The 17257-nt window shown below is 36.5% G+C and overlaps 1 protein-coding gene and 1 non-coding gene across 3 annotated transcripts in view; both read left to right on the plus strand.

The window, feature by feature from the left end:
- The window catches only part of SLC5A8 (solute carrier family 5 member 8), a 65717-nt gene that overhangs the window by 9150 nt on the left and 39310 nt on the right, over nucleotides 1–17257 (plus strand). Inside the window, exons 4-7 of one of the 2 annotated variants that reach the window (XM_033220909.1) lie at nucleotides 6541–6608; nucleotides 7923–8077; nucleotides 11575–11715; nucleotides 14892–15021. In XM_033220909.1, the coding sequence (XP_033076800.1) occupies nucleotides 6541–6608; nucleotides 7923–8077; nucleotides 11575–11715; nucleotides 14892–15021 (494 nt within the window). The remainder of the gene's footprint in view (nucleotides 1–6540; nucleotides 6609–7922; nucleotides 8078–11574; nucleotides 11716–14891; nucleotides 15022–17257) is intronic. The other variant, XM_033220910.1, reaches the window with a different exon arrangement.
- LOC117091137 lies at nucleotides 2359–2465 on the plus strand. The gene has a single exon (XR_004440259.1). It is a non-coding gene; the product is annotated as a U6 spliceosomal RNA (small nuclear RNA).

A 17257-nucleotide genomic window follows, 5' to 3' on the forward strand; every position in this document is an offset into this window, starting at 1 on the left:
ATGGACATGTGGACTCTGTGATGGGAAGAAATGTGGTACGATTCCTGGGGTTAATAGGACATGAAGAAAACCTACTAATTCCACACTCTGTTTTCTTGATTTTATGATAGACATGACAGTAGTTATCACCTAAGTTTATAAAGTAAACAGTATTATTACCAAGGAGAACTTCATGTATAAGGTGCTCTCGAACTCCGAGTCCTGGGCATGTTCCACATCAGTATTACCAACATCACAAGAGGATCATTTCATATATCAAGAACTGAGTTATAAACTTCATAAGTTACCTGTTTAGGCTTTACGTGTAATTCAACATCTTAGGGTTTTAAAGTGCAGTTCTGGGACTAATCAGAAGACTGACTTTAATCTGTGAAGAAATCAAGCATTCTGTTCTCATCAGACTCAAACCACTCCCTGAGAGTAAATTAGAATGAAAGTGAAGGCGTTTTGATGACTAGAGTGTCACTTGTGTGTTTTGCTGTGACCAAGGCTGTAGGTATAGGCATAGACACAGAACTTAGTGTGCAGTAGATGCTCAGAAAAGCTTATGTGACTGAATTGAAACTTCACATTCTCTAGGTCTAACCTCCTTTGTTCTTTTTTGAGAAACCTCAAACAAATACTAAGAGAGAATAGAGCACCTTAATATGCTCATTCATCACTCTACAGTAATATTTATCAACTCATGGTCTATTTTAATTCACTCCCTCTTACCTCTACCAGATTATTTTTCTGCAAATATGTTATGTCATTTCATCTGTATTTCAGTATGTCCTTTGGAAATAAAGACTTTTAAAACCATAATTATGCCATCATTGTATCTAAAATATTAATATTAATCTCTTAATTTCATATCAAGTCAGAGTTCACATTTCCCTGATTTTTTTCAGTGTTTGTTAGAACCAGGATCTAAGTAAGCTTATGTGATTGCAATCAGTCAATCTCTCTTAAGTTTCCCTTTTCTGATTTTTAAAATTGAAAACCAGTTTTTTTTCTTTCTTTTTTTCTGATCGCCTAATGCCTATTGAGAAAACTAGTTTTTACTGAGGTCTATATAATATACCTCAACATACAGCATACAATCAAATGCACAGAGCATGGGGAAGTGTACAGTTGGATGAGCTTTAATAGTTGTGTCATAGCTTGTGTAACTACCACCCAGCTCAAGATACAGACTATTTCCATCATCCACTCCCAGGAATTTTCCTTGTATGTCTTTCTAACAAACCTTCTATGGGCCCAAGAAACCATTTTCTGACCAATGCTACCATAAACTAGTTTTCCCTGTTGTTAGATTTTATATAAGTGGAATCATATAGAGCCTTTTTATGTCTGGTTTCTTTTGCTCAGCAAAATGTTTTGAGATTCATTCATGCTGCTACATATATCATAGTTCATTCCCTTTTTTTTTTTAATGCATCAACTGACATTTGTTTATCCATTCTCTTGTTAGAGACATTGCGTTGTTTCCAGTTTTAGGCTATGGTGAAGTGAGGGTGCCAAGAACATTCTTCTCCAGGTTTTGTGCATTTTTTCTTTTTGACACCTGTTTTCACTTCCATTGGAAATGAAATACATGGATGTAGTATAAAATTAAAAATAATTCTAGGCCCGGCGCAGTGGCTCACACCTGTAATCCCAGCACTTTGGGAGGCCAAGGTGGGTGGATCAGGAGGTCAGGAGATCGAGACCATCCTGGCTAACATGGTGAAACCCCGTTTCTACTAAAAGATACAAAAAATTAGCCAGGCATGGTGGCGGGCACCTGTAGTCCCAGCTACTTGGGAGGCTGAGGCCAGAGAATGGCGTGAACCTGGGAGGTGGAGCTTTCAGTGAGCCAAGATCGCGCCACTGCACTCCAGCCTGGGTGACAGAGGTAAACTCCATCTCAAAAACAAAAAACAAAAAACAAAAAACAAACAAACAAAATATATATATAATTCTATTTGGACCCAGCTGAGGATAGAAATATGTGCAAATTTACGAGAAATTGCCAAACAGCTTTTCCAACTGGCTGTATCGTTTTACATGTCCACTACACAATATGTGAGAATTCTAGTGATTCCACATCCTTGCCAATATTTGATATTATTCTTTTTTTATTTCAGTCATTCTAGTGGGTATTATCTATTATTTTATTGTTGTTTCAATTTTCACTTTTTATATGACTATTGTGGCTTAGCTTATTATTAGACTCTTATGGCGTAGCTTATTGGCTCCTGAAATAATAAAGTGAATAAAGACAAATAACCTAATAAAAAGTGAGCCAAAGACTTGAACACTTCACAAAAGCATATATTCTTCCAATACATCACATGATATATCTATTCATTCCTAGACCTTTAAAAATTTCTCTTAGTGCTCACTTTGGCAGCACGTATGCTAAAACTGGAGCAATACAGAGAATATTAGCATGGCCCTTGCACAAAAATGATATGCAAATTTGTGAAGCATTCCATATTTTTTAAAAAAGGAAGAAAAGAAATAATAAAATAAAATAAGATGTCTCAGTAATGTTTTGTAGCTTTGGATGTTGAGGTCTTTTACTATTTCTTAGATTTATACCTAGATAATTGATGTTTTTATGCTATTGCAAGTGGCATTGTTTTATAATATTTTTCAATTATTCATTGCAAGTATATAAAAATACAACTGACTTTTATATGTTGATATTCCATCCTAGAACTTGCTGAATTTACTTTTTAAATTAAGTAGGTTTTTGGAGATCCCTTAGGATTTTCATGTTGTTTATGAATAATGACAATTTTACTTCTTTTCTAATCCTCGTAGTTCGTAGTTCTCTTTCCTGCCTTATTGCAATGTTAATGTGGAAAGTTACATTGACTGAGTTTTGAATATTAAGCCAAGTTTTACTTTCTTGGGATAAACGCTGCTTGGTCATAATATATTATCCTTTTTATATATTACTGAATTCGATTTGCTAACATTTTGATAAGGCTTAATAAATGAATTGAGAAGTGTTCCCTCCATTTTCTGAAATAGTTTATATAAAATTGTGTATTTATTTCTTACATGCTTGGTAGAATTCACCCCGAAGGCACCTGGGCCTACTCTTCGTTTCTGTAGAAAGATTTTGGTTACGGATTCAATTTCTTCCCTAAATACAGAGTTATTCATATTTGAAAAGTCTTGTGGTGTCAGTTTTGGTAAATTGCATTTTTTAGGGAATGCTTCCATTTGGTCTAACTTATCAAATTCATTGGCATAAAGCTGCTTATAATAGCCTCTTGTTATGCTTGTAATGTTTATAGTATCTATAGTGACATCCCTTCTAATTATTCCTAATATTGATAAGATAACTTTTCTATCTTCTTATCTTGATATATCTTTCTTGTATTCTATTGATGTTTTAAATCTCTTCTAAGAACCAATGTTTTGACTTGTGGATTTTCTTTGTTTTCCATTTCATTAATTTGTGCTGTTTATTGTTTCTTTTCTTCTAATCACTTTGGGTTTTCTAGCTTCTTAAAGTGAAGCTTAGGTCATTGATTTTAAATATTTCTTATTTCATAATGCGAACATTTAAAGTTATTAATTTTTCTTTAACCACTGCTTTATCGGCAGCCCATAGATTTTGATACCTTGTGTTTTTATTTATTTCTCAAAATATTTTCTAATTTCTCCTGTGATTTCTTTTGCCCATGAGTTATTTAGGTTAATTTTTGCTTAATTTTCAATATTTGAGGATTTTCTATCATGTCTTTTTGTTATTTATTCCTAAATTAATACTGCTTTGGTCAGAGAACTAATATGACTTTAATCATTTGAAGTTTATGAATTTGTTTTATGGCCCAGGATCAGGTCTATCTTGAACATTCCATGTGCTCTCAAAAAGAACGTATATTGTATGCTTGTTGGATGTAATGTTCTATAAGGTCAAAGGTTCAGTTGGCTAATAGTGTTATCATCACATCTTCCATATCTTTATGGAATTTTTTTTGCTTGTTCTATCAATTGCTGAGAGAAGGATGCTAAAATCTCCAAATATAATTACCGATTTTTCTATTGCTCCTATTTCTCTGTCAATTTTTACTGAATGTATTTTAAAGCTCTTTTAAAGTCTCTTTTTAAATTTACAATCTCCCTTCTATTTCTTTTCATTTAAATTGCAACTTATTTGCTGAAGAAACTGGGTTATTTGTTCTGCCCAGTTTTCCAGGTTCTAGGTTTAACAATTACATCTGTATGGGATCATTTAATGTTCACCATTCCTCTGTATTTCTTGTAAACTGGTAGTAGTTTACTAGTAGTAGTTAGATCTAGACTCTTCTTCAGACTCCACTTCAACTTTTTGGAAATCATATTTCATAGGCAGTATCTATAAGTTTATTTCCTTCAGGAGACCCAGAATGTCGTTTAAAAAATTATCAGCAGCTATTGATGATCATTCTAGATTTATTATTTCATTAGGGCTTATAAAATGGAGTATTCTGGTTCTGTGAATTCTTCGTCATTAGTTAGATGGAATACTGCTATAAAGAGAAACTTCCTGTTATCAACTATTTTCTCTGAAAAATAGTTTGTATAGCAAAGGGAGGATAAATGTCAGATTTTTCCCTTTAAGAATTTTAAAAATATTAACTTGGTTCCATACTATCCCCCAAGGGTGACTGAGATTTTAAAAAAATTCTTACGAACTCATGGATTTAAATGTTTGCTGTTATTTCGTAGCATTATCGTTAGTATTGTTATTGATTCTCAACCCATTTTTATCCAGCAGGTGCCGCCTTAAGTTCCTCCTGATTTTAACGTTGGCTGCATATTGGACTTACTTGGGGGGCTTTCAAAAATACCAATACCTTGGTCCCCATCACCAGGAATCTGAGTTAATTAGCCTGTTGAGTGGCCCAGTTATCAGGATTTTATAAATCTACTCTGTAGATTTTAATGTGCAGTCACGATTGAGAACCACGGATGTAATCGTTTTAGAAGAGCAACTCTAAGCCATAATGAATAATATAATGGCCTAACACAGTTAAAAATATTATTCTTTGTTGTTCTTTTTTCTTAGGTATATCTCAGTAGGAATGTATGTTAAATTATTGTGTTAAATATTTTGTGACATATTTCCTCTGCATGGTAATGTCACAAACTTGATGTACAGTTAGGTTCCATTTATTTCATTTTGCAATTGATTTTGAGCTTTTTTTCTAATTTAAATTTATAATTATGTGGAATATTTATGTGTTCCAAAGTGAAATCTATACAGCAAAATATGTTTAAAGTAGCCTGACTTGTATCTCTGTCTTCTCTACCTGGTTTTCTCCCTCTCCCAGAAGTAATTTTTTGGCTTCGATTTATCCTTTAATTTTAGTATATGTACTGCTGAAATGAGCACAATTCTTTTCTTTTAAAAAAATGAAATAAGACTCCCCACTTCTTAGATAAATAGGAGCAAATTATAAAGACTTTTCTCCAACTAGATCACATTTTGGTAGCACATATCTTAGTAACGCCTTCTTTAAGGACTGGTGAAATAGTGGGTTTACATGGACACACAGAGGGGAACAACACACAGTGGGGCCTATTGGAGGGTGGAAGGTGGGAAGAGGAAGAGGATCAGGAAAAACAACAAGTGGGTTAATGGGTACTAGGCTTGATACCTGGGCGATGAAATCATCTGTACAAGGAACCCCCATGACATAAGTTCACCTATGTAACAAACCTCCACGTGTATGTCTGAACTTAAAAGTTTTTAAAAAAGCATTATCGGCTGGGCACGGTGGCTCACGCTTGTAATCCCAGCACTTTGAGAGGCTGAGGCAGGTGGATCATGAGGTCAGGAGATTGAGACCATCATGTCCAACATAGTGAAACCCGTCTCTACTAAAAATACAAAAAATTAGCTGGGCATGGTGGTGCGCGCCTGTAGACCCGGCTACTCAGGAGGCTGAGGCAGATGAATTGCTTGAACCTAGGAGATCACACCACTGCACTCCAGTCTGATAACAAAGCAAGACTTTGTCTCAAAAAAAAAAAAAAAAAGCATTACAGTCACCTTTGTTAAATTTCTAAAATCAGATCTGCAATCTGCAATGTTATAAAGATTACATTTGAATCCTTTAATGTTGTCTTCATTTGAATCTACACATCATAGCAATTTGATATTGTCATTATGATTGTCAGTATGATACATTATCCTCAAATTCAAGTATTTGCAACATAATACATAAAAATAGAGTGTTTATTTGAACCGTGTCTAATGGGGAGAGAGATAAGAAATACCCATCACAGTATCAAGGAGTTTCTTGACTTAATTACAATATAAATGCCTTTCCGTGTGTTGAATTAAGCCAGTGTCAGATCTGTGTGTCTGAGAGTAGAAAATTATCAAATAGAATTTTAAACTCCATTTGTTTTTGAGCCATTTATGAGATTTGGACCTAGTTTTGGCTTTAGGCAAGTGGGTATAGAGGAAGGTGCCTGATAAATGATATAGCTTCCTTCTGTGATGATTTTTGAGGATTATTTTTATTGTGCTATTTTACAATTATATATGACTTCTCTTTTTCTCTACAGTCACAGGATTTGATCTGTGGGGCGCAGTGGTGGCAACAGGGGTGGTCTGCACATTCTACTGCACACTGGTATGTCCAGGACGTATTTCCCTTTTCACCCTACCCACTTGCTTTGCAAAATTGAAAATTCCAGTTGTTGTATACTGCAATCTGGTTTGTCCATACCTACGTTCCTATTCCTGACCTCCCACAGGGTAACTTTTTTGTGTGAGAAATAGTCTGTAGTATAATTTGATCCTTTATAGAAAATGGAGCATAACTGAAATTTTTTCTTTCATTTGATCCATTGCAATGGTTCCCAATCTTGTCTCCCGATTCATCTGTACTGTTGCCAAGTTATTATATTTGTGCTTATACTATTCCTCAGCTTAAAAACGTATTATAGGTCATGGGCCCAGTGGCTCCCGCCTGTAATACCAGCAATTCAGGAGGCCAAGGTGGAAGGATTGCATGAGCCCAGGAATTTGAGACCAGTCTGGGCAACATATTGAGACTCTGTCTCTACAAAAAACAAACAAAAAGAGTTTTAAAATTAGCCAGGAATGTGGCATACACCTGTAGTCCCAGCTACTTGGGAGACTGAGATGGGAGGATCGCCTGAGCCCAAGAGTTTGAGGCTGCAGTGAGCTGTGATTGCACCACTGCACTCCAGCTTGGGTGCAAAGAAAACCCTGTCTCAAAACAAAAACAAACCTGTGATAACTTCCCCTTGCTTCTAGATAGGGGTGACAAAATATGCAAAACCAGCATGGCTTGGCACTGATATTATTATGTGTGCTGGTCCTCAGCAGTGACACAATCTTATGGAATCCCTGATACTCTATGTCTTAACCCTTTAGGTGCTGGATCATGTAGAAGATGGGGCCTTCAGCCAGGTGCTGGTTCAGCTCAGGTCATAGAGAAACTTGGGAAATTTCTGGTGGTAGCTAGTACAGATCATTTATAGTATTTAACAGCAGATATGACCACCTGAGTGCAAATCAATTAAACACCAGCTCTGCCTGTAGGATAAAATTCATATTATTTACTAGTAATTTGACTCGAATTTTTCTTCCCAACAATCTCCTGACACTGCTCCACTTCATTCTGTGGAATGTATCTGGCCACATTCAGCACGCCGTGTAGTTTGACTCCTTTATGCTTTTGCCTATGATGTTTTCTCTCCTGGACAGACCCTCCATCTTTGCCTCTGCTTATGTTTGAAGACTTGATTTAAATATATCCTTCTGTATGAAGATTCTCCCAACCTGACTGTTTCCCTTGAGTGCACTTCTTGGCCAACATTCATGTTTTTATCATTTTTGTCCAGCATAGTGTATAAGCAAGTAGATACTTAATAATGTCTGATAGAAGCATTAATCCTAATATACTTTCCCCTCAAAGGGTGGTCTTAAAGCAGTTATCTGGACAGATGTTTTTCAAGTTGGGATCATGGTGGCTGGATTTGCATCCGTGATTATACAGGCTACGGTGATTCAAGGTGGAATCAGCACTATTTTAAATGATGCCTATAATGGTGGAAGATTAAATTTCTGGAAGTAAGTGTCTACTACTTGGGCAACTGAACACATTTTTATATTCTATAAAAATAATCTCTTTATTGAAATAGTAAATTTACATTAAAAAACAAACCAACAAATTGCTAAGGATGTGGTAGAGCAAATTGAAGCAGAGAAGTAAATATGTAAGGAGCCTCCCTCTGTTCTTTAAGGGTTTAAACCAGTCAGATGGTACTTAGCTACATGGTGCTTAGAGCAATGTTTCCTCCTGAGAAGGGTTTTAAAGCAAAAAAAAGTATTTTATTCTGGGTATTAAAGTCCAGAATAGGTTGAAAAGTGGGACAGGGTGATTAGGAAAGAGACAGTGGAAAGTTAAGAAAAGGTAGCTTCTGGCCAGGTGCTGTGGCTCACATCTGTAATCCTAGCACTTTGGGAGGCCAAGGCAGGTGGATCACCTAAGGCCAGGAGTTCGAGAGCAGCCTGGCCAACATGGTGAAACCCCATCTCTACTAAAAATACAAAAAATTAGCCAGGCGTGGTGGTGTGCACCTGTAATCCCAGTTACTTGGGAAGCTGAGGCAGAAGAATTGCTTGAACCCAGGAGGTAGAGGTTGCAGTAAGCCGAGATCACGCCACCACACTCCAACCTGTGCAACAGAGTGAGACTCGCTAAAAAAAAAAAAAAAAAAAGGAAAAGGTAGCCTCTTAAGAGACAAACACTAGCATATTGGATTGGCACCTGCCATTAAAAAAAAAAAAGAGAGAGATAGACACTGAAAGACAGTGATTTCATCTTGACAATTCTTTGTTTTAAGCAACTTTGAGAGTTTCTCTTTCGATGTTGTCCTGGCAATATATAGTATATTAACATAGTAGCTTATGATTATGTATTATAATTATATATGTATGTGTATGTAGTATATAATGAAAATTATCTAATATTAAGTGTTATTTCTAGAGAATTGACTAGGAAAGTTATGGTCGATGCTTCAAGTGACAGTACAGCACATGATGTAACATGTTTTAAACAGCTATTCAGTTTTCCTAAAGAAAGAACAAGAAGAGACTAGATATTTCATCCCAAGTATATCACACAATTCAAAAGAATATTGAACACACTTTCCATTTTGGATCAATAGTGCTGTCCTTTTACAATATGGAAAGGCACCCATGTCGTCTTGAACTAGCCTACCTTCTCTTTGAGATAGCAGCCCCACTTTGAATAGGCAGTCTGAAGAAAGAAAACCCATTTTGCACTTGGTGGCTCTTTTCTGATCTTCTGAAAATAAGCACCAGAGTTTGAGAAAAGCTTTTTCAGAAATTGGACAGGGTCAATGTGTTAATGTGCAGGAATAAATTTTAGTGAATCAGTTTCAACTATTTTCAATATTTATTTCCTTCTTTTAGCTCAAGATTCAGATTCTAAGGAAAAGAGCCTCTAGTTGCCTAGCTTGGGACGTGATTCCACCCTTTGGCTAGAGCAGAACAAGATATTTTGACTGATTGTCAATCGAGACTATTTAATGGAGAAATGGTGGTTTCCCCAGAACAGGGAAAGGGGAAGTCCAGGAAGTGGAAACAACCAATGGCTACTCTTGATTGCTCCCAAATGTCTTCCTGGTAGGCCAGGCTGAGGAGAGAGGGTATGGAACCAATCATTTTTCTGCAAGTTAGCTGTCACTTTATATGAAGGATACATATATATTGGAGCACCGAAGCAATAGCTTATATGCATTAGTAAGAGATTCTTAAAAAAAGATTAGACATTTTTATGACCTTAGCTTTGAAAGTCATTAAGCAACAATAAAAAGTCTATTTGTGTTTCATACTTTTCAGGAGTATCACTTGTTATTCTGATATGTTTTGAGAATACGGTAGACAAAGTTTGCTCAAATTAAGATAAATGAAGAGAAGAAGGATATTGTATTGGTATTTTCTGTGTTGTCTGCCATTGGCCTATATATTCTGTATGGCCTAAACCACTAAATTGAGTGTTTTAAATCTTGTCATATCTCCCTCAGATAGCTCACTGACTCCTTTTGTCTCTTCAGTTAGCTAATGTAGTAGCTTCTTTCTCTTGGGAAGAAAGGGTCAACACTCTTGAAACTCTTGACATTGATGTGAAATGTTAGACATGAAATAGAGGCTCTTACTTTCCATAATAATTCCAGAATATGCATACAATTAGAGCACTTTACTCAATGGATCTCAAATATAAGATTTGAAATGAATTTGCAAAATTTCATAATTTTTTTTTTTTTGGGAAAATTTGCATCTGCATTTTATTTTATTTATTTATTTATTTATTTTTTATTATACTTTAAGTTCTAGGGTACATGTGCATAACGTGCAGGTTTGTTACATATGTATACTTATGCCGTGTTGGTGTGCTGCACCCATCAACTCGTCAGCACCCATCAATTCATCATTGATATCATGTATAACTCCCCAATGCAATCCCTCCCCCCTCCCCCCTCCCCACGATAGGCCCCAGTGTGTGATGTTCCCCTTCCCGAGTCCAAGTGATCTCATTGTTCAGTTCCCACCTATGAGTGAGAACATGCGGTGTTTGGTTTTCTGTTCTTGTGATAGTTTGCTGAGAATGATGGTTTCCAGCTGCATCCATGTCCCTACAAAGGACGCAAACTCATCCTTTTTTATGGCTGCATAGTATTCCATGGTGTATATATGCCACATTTTCTTAATCCAGTCTGTCACAGATGGACATTTGGGGTTTTATTGCGGCACTATTCACAAAATTTCATAATTTTAAGGAAGTGTCCATGAAAGCTAACTTTGCAGAAAGTTTTCTAGCTCATATTGTGTATCAGAGATGAACAAAATCATTCCTTCCAATACAAAGGATTAAAAGATCTTTCAAACATGGAAATCGAGCTTTCTCTGTGACAATGTTTTGGACTTATGTACATGATGTCATCAAGTGGTTTTAAACTATTAGTATTTAGCTTGTACACACAGCATTTTAATAAAGCATGATTACAATGACATGCAGTTTTTAGAAAATGCAAAACTTTAAACTGCATTAATTGACTGATTAGTTGAACATGAATATAGATTAGAACTATGACTACACGTGCTGGGAGAGGAATTCTATACACAATGTGTTATTAATTTTGTGTTCATTTTAGTGCCATCTCTACTGCTGCGGTGCACTTAGGAATGTTTTTCTCTCCCTCTTTCTCTTTGTTTCATGTTCTCTGATTACATCGTGTCAGATTTGTTCAAACGACAGTTTCCTTATATCACAGGAGAACAATTTATATAAATGTTCAGAATGATTGCAACATTCATTTCCCCCAGTCTCTTCTAGTATTTCCAGATCTCTGAAAATAATATTTTTTATTTCATCCAACTTAAGTTGGAAATATTTCTACATTTTAAATTAATTAATTTGTACATATTTATGTATGTGTTGTATATATAAATATACCTTGCTTGCTTCCAAATATAGTCTAAGAGAATTTTTTTTATCTCTGCTAATAGTTCAGATTTGTTTTCTCTTTCTTGTCATTTAGTTTTAATCCTAACCCTTTGCAAAGACACACCTTCTGGACAATTATTATAGGAGGGACCTTCACATGGAGCAGCATCTATGGTGTCAACCAATCCCAGGTGCAGAGATATATTTCTTGTAAAAGCAGATTCCAGGCAAAATTGTAAGTCATACACCATGGTATATGAAGCATTAATAACCATCAATTGTCTTTATGGAAACTCTTCTATAAGTCACATTTAGCTCCTTTATGTGTTTTGTGTCATAAAATTCCAAGAGATAAATGATATATTTGGTTACAAAAGGACCAAGAACAAAGTAGTACTGTATGTTTTAAATCAGCTATTTGAAGATATTTATAGGAATTATTAATGAAAACAAATCAGTATGTATTGTGCATCTATTTGCATAAGAACCTATGGGGGATAAATATATATGGCCTTTGTCATGAAGAAAGTTAATCTCAAATTAGGAAAATACATGCAAGTATGCTAAAAAATAAAATAATATTAGAGATATATAACAGTTTCATGAAACAATATAACAATAGAGAAAATGTTCCAGAGTATATATAGTGCTTTGTATTTCATTTTCAGACACAGTCATAGGTTTATAACCCTGCTCTAATACTTGCTACTTGAGTGATCCTGGGCACATTCTGCAGTCTCTTTGAGGTGCAGTTTCTAAACTTGTAAAAGGAGCATAAGAAATACTGTATACCTCACGGGAGGTGTTGTAAAATACTGTGTTTGGCATACGTGTGGTAAAGGCCTAGTAAATGTAAGTTCCTTTTTCCACTTCAACTGATGTGATGTGAAGGTGGAGGATGGATGAGAGATTCCTATTGAACTGGCAAAATGAATATGAAGAATGATCATAATTTTGGCAGGTGGAGAAGAGTAGGAAGGCATTCTAGGTAGGTAGAGTGATTTGGATGAATGTGCAGAGGTAGGAAGGACAGCAAGGTCCAGAACTCTCAAGCCCATCTTGGTTTGAGCAAAGAGTGTGGAATGGTGGCTGGTTCCTTCTTTGGAGACATCACATCACTGCAGTGCTCACCACTCCTCGTGCTGATAAATAGGCTGATTCTGCTCACGTGCTTTTAGGGGCTTCAAAGCTCTAAGGAGATTGAATAAGAGTCCAGGGTGGATAAGGTGAGGGAAGGAGGGACGATTCTATTTCTATTCAAAGGAGAAAATGAAAATATTGTGATATCATATGTCAGAACTCAATATATTGAGAGTAAATTGGCTTAGAGATTACCCAAATCCTTGAAGAACTCACAGTGAAAAATCTATATGAATATGGATATAATAACTGGATATGGGATCCCCCCAAAATGAACTTAAGAATTCTGGTATTTTAAGGAATTTTGGAGGAATGTAATTTGTAGATAGAGTAGTCTATTGTACTTTTAAATCTACACTAGAGCTGATACCTGTCCCAAAGTAATTGTGGACAAGCTCTTCTCTTCCCTTGGGAACATGAAACCCAAAAAGCCCGACCTGATTACTTAAATAACAGCATTAGAGCTTTCTTGATAAAAATCAATTCTGTAAGCATAGTGGATCTGCATGAAGCAGACTCTCTGAACCCAGGGGACTCATTTTCTTTTTTTTTTTTTTTTTTTTTTTTTTTTGAGACGGAGTCTCGCTCTGCCGCCCAGGCTGGAGTGCTGTGGCCGGATCTCAGCTCACTGCAAGCTCCGCCTCCCCAGGTTCACGCCATTCTCCTGCCTCAGCCTCCCGAGTAGCTGGGACTACAGGCGCCCGCCACCTCGCCCAGCTAATTTTTTTGTATTTTTTAGTAGAGACGGGGTTTCACCATGTTAGCCAGGATGGTTAGGGGACTCATTTTCATCTGCCTTCTTGCACTTATGCTATGGGGAGAATTAATCCCTGCTAAAAAGCCAAGACCTACTGATAATGATTGACAAAAGACAGTGTGAGATGTTGATAAGTGGTCAATTTGAACAGCATAAAAGTGATCTAAAACAATATATTACATTCATATATAAGACAGAAGAGGTGTTTGGGCAACAGAGTATCTGGACATAATTTTCTGGTGATTTGGAGATGAGCTAACAATAGCAAAACATACTGCAATATTAGTCAATTCAAGGGAGAAGGATCAATCTGATAAACCCATCTTTGGTTCTTCCAGAAGCAGACTCTGAGGTTGAGGTTAGCATGGAAGAGTTGATCAGAGAATCACTATATGTAAAAGGGAAGAAAAGGAAATAGGATTGATGAGAGGGAGACACTGGACTGTTATGCAATCTGAACAGAGGCCTCAAAGGTTGCTCTAGAGCTAGGATGGCTCTTCAGACTAGTCCCATGTTAGGGTGAGGGGACTGGGCCTTTAAACCTCTGAATCAATTTTTCATTGGATGCAGACTCCCCGGAGCATTGGGAAGAAGGAGGCATGACTTCAGGGATGGTACCTGTTTTCCACTTAGGGCAGCTCATCACTGTCCACTACAGTACCAGTGGAAAAAATATGTAGCCATCTTAGCAAGAGAAATGTTTACTATTCAACTGATTATTAAGACATAGGATTCAATAACATTAACACTAATATCAATAACTAGTATCAATAATTTAACAGGGGTTTATTGCATGTAAGTACCATGTTTCATTTAGTTTTATAACTTTGTGATGTGGGCATTGCTATCCTATGCTTCAATGAAGAAACTGAAGATCAGATAGGTTGAATTACTTGCCCAGGGTCACATATGGTAGAGCCAGGATTTATGCTCAGGACTGGCTCCAGTGCTGTGTGTAAACCTTTATTCTCTACTGGAGCACACACAGTATATTACAGTGCTGAACATTGTTTGAGAAGATACCTGTCCAAGGAATACAGGTTTGCATTCCTACTTAATGTGTGGTCTTATAAACAACATTTAAACAAGTTTCATGAGTTACTGTGTAAATGTTGACAGTGTTTAGCAGTTTACAGTGGCATTACTTTTAAAAGAAGAATGAGTTAATGCTTGGTTGACGATTAAAATCCTTATTTCATGACAAGAAGACCTGAAGTAGTATAACTAGGTACCTTTATAAAGCTACCAATGCCCCCAGAGTTTCGACCATGAGCGTACACTCTTTCATGGGGAAGTCCCATCCATTCAAATATTTACAAATACACTGTCGATTGATTGGTATCATAAGCAGAATATTAGGCTAGAATAAAATAAGTAGTGTTTTAGACAATCAAAAGATAATGTGCATTTATTGAGTCTAATCATGAGGGTCTCTTTTGTTCATATAACAGGTTCCCTAATCTTTGGGACAGAAATTACAGTTGTCTTTTGCTGGTTTGTTTTCACTTCTTTAGGTCTCTCTACATCAATCTTGTGGGACTCTGGGCAATCCTCACGTGCTCAGTGTTTTGTGGGCTCGCCCTATATTCTAGGTACCATGACTGTGATCCTTGGACAGCCAAGAAAGTGTCTGCACCAGACCAGGTTCAGTACCATGTCTTTCTTACAGGTGTATGAATAATATTCAAAAAGCTTATGAGTTGAGAGGAAAGAGCATTCCTATTCTTGTAGAGAAACGGAAAGTGAACTTGCCATAATCATCTTACATTTCTATAAAACTTTGGTAAGAATTTATTTTAGCAGATATAGCAAGAATGAAGAGTACTGTATCTAAAATTAAAATATGGAAACACCAGGAAAAGTCAAGTAGAGTGTTAAATAGAAATAGCTCAAGGTTGGGAGTAGGAATGTAAACACAGTTTTGTTTTGTTTTGTTTTAAACTACACAAACCATTGTAGTATAGAACATTTTGTGGATGCTTGTTAGAGCATTCATTTATAAACAATTTATCTTCCAATTTTTTAAATGATGGAGAGATGGATCTAATAAGTGAATATTTATTGAGTACCAACTCTGTGGTGAGATTCTGTGCCAGGAGATTAACATAGGAGGTTGTAATTCTCACAACCCCACAATCCTGATTTTACAGATGAAGAAATGCTTTTCAGAGAGGTTATATAACTTACCCAAGGTCACGTTGCTAATAAGTAAGAATAACTATGAGCAGTTATCAAATATCCACCATGGACCAGGCACTACCATAAATGCCTCATATAAATTTCAACTTTTAATCTTCACAGTCACCCTCTGATGTAGGTTCTATGATTATCTTCCTTTCAAAGATGAGAGAATTCAGGCCTAAAGAATTTAAGTGAGTAACTAGCTAGTAACCTGAAGCCAGGATTTAAAACCAAGCCAGCTGCCACCAGAGTCCTAACTTTGAACCTCTGTGCCATTTATTGTCTTTCAAAAAGGGGAACTAGAGTTCAAACCCAGCATTGCCCAATTCTAAAGCCTGAGTTCTTGCCAAAATTATTTTCTAAGACTCGCTTGCAGAACAAGTTCCTAGGGGATTCATTAGAATGAAAATAGATTGAATTTCTGTTGATGCAAATGCATCTCATGCTCCCAGAAAAGTACAACTTTGTGGGGCTAGAAAATAAAAACACCCTGGAGCTGTTTCTCAACCGTATCTTACCTTATGCCCTCCTTTTGATAAACACACCCTCCCTGTCCTCTCAGAGAAGGTAAGAATCAGGTTTACTATGAAGATGGAGGCACTGTTCTGTTACATTCCCTCTAATAAAGAATAGTTTGTGACTGTTATCAATCTATATTGTCATGAAGACAATAAGGACTTAAAAAAAGTTTTTAATGTACTTTGCCTTTACCCTCGGCAAAAAAAAAAAAAAGTCCCTACGACTTCCCACCTTTGAGACATCTTATAAAATACATTCAGGGTGTCTTGCCTGTACACGCTTAGACAGTCCATGAAGGTTTCTCTTCAACTGATGTTTCCAGGACTGTGTTAGTTAACAAGTAAATTCAATTAACATTTCACTGGGGATACCGTGCAAATAAGACAGTGGAAGATTGTGTCAGAACCTTATTCTCACCCAGTTGTGGTGGCTCACACCTGTAATCTTAGTGCTTTGGGAGGATGAGGCAGGCGAATCACTTGAGGTCAGGAGTTCAAGACTAGCCTGGCCAACATGGTAAAATCCGTCTCTATTAAAAATGCAAAAATTAGCCGGGCATAGTGGTGGACTCCCGTAATCCCAGCTACACAGGAGGCTGAGGCAGGAGAATCGCTTGAACCTGGGAGGTGAAGATTGCAATGAGCCAAGATCAAGCCACTGTACTCCAACCTGGGTGAGAGAGAGAGACTGTCTTAAAACAAAAAAACAAATACAAAAAAACCCCTTATCCTCGAGAGAGCAAGGATATGTTTCTCTATGCTCTGCTGGCATTTGCCCAGAGGAAGCAGTCCAGTTCCTAGATATAGTTTTACTATTTTCTTCTCTATCAATCCTATTTCATTGGTTCTACCTATACTTGAGGGAGCCACTCAGACATGAAATAATTACATCGCAGATTTTTGAGAAAGTTGAAGACAGGATAGAGGATTTTGGAACTTGCTATAACACTATAGATGGAATCTATGTTTGCTATTTGTGGGACATTGTTTAAAGTTAAACCTTTATGATATTTTGGGAAAACTGGGTCTTGATCTCATATAGGGATAAATGCTATTCCATTTTTCTGAGAATAAAGAATGAATAAGCTTTGGAAAAGTGGAGAACACAATCCTAAAAGAACTGAAACAATCCTACTGTTGAAACATTCCCTTTCAACAGTGGAGGAAGTTCTTCCATATCC

The sequence above is a fragment of the Trachypithecus francoisi genome, unplaced genomic scaffold (genome assembly GCF_009764315.1).
Source record: "Trachypithecus francoisi isolate TF-2019V2 unplaced genomic scaffold, Tfra_2.0 Lachesis_group11, whole genome shotgun sequence".
Lineage (NCBI taxonomy): Eukaryota > Metazoa > Chordata > Mammalia > Primates > Cercopithecidae > Trachypithecus > Trachypithecus francoisi.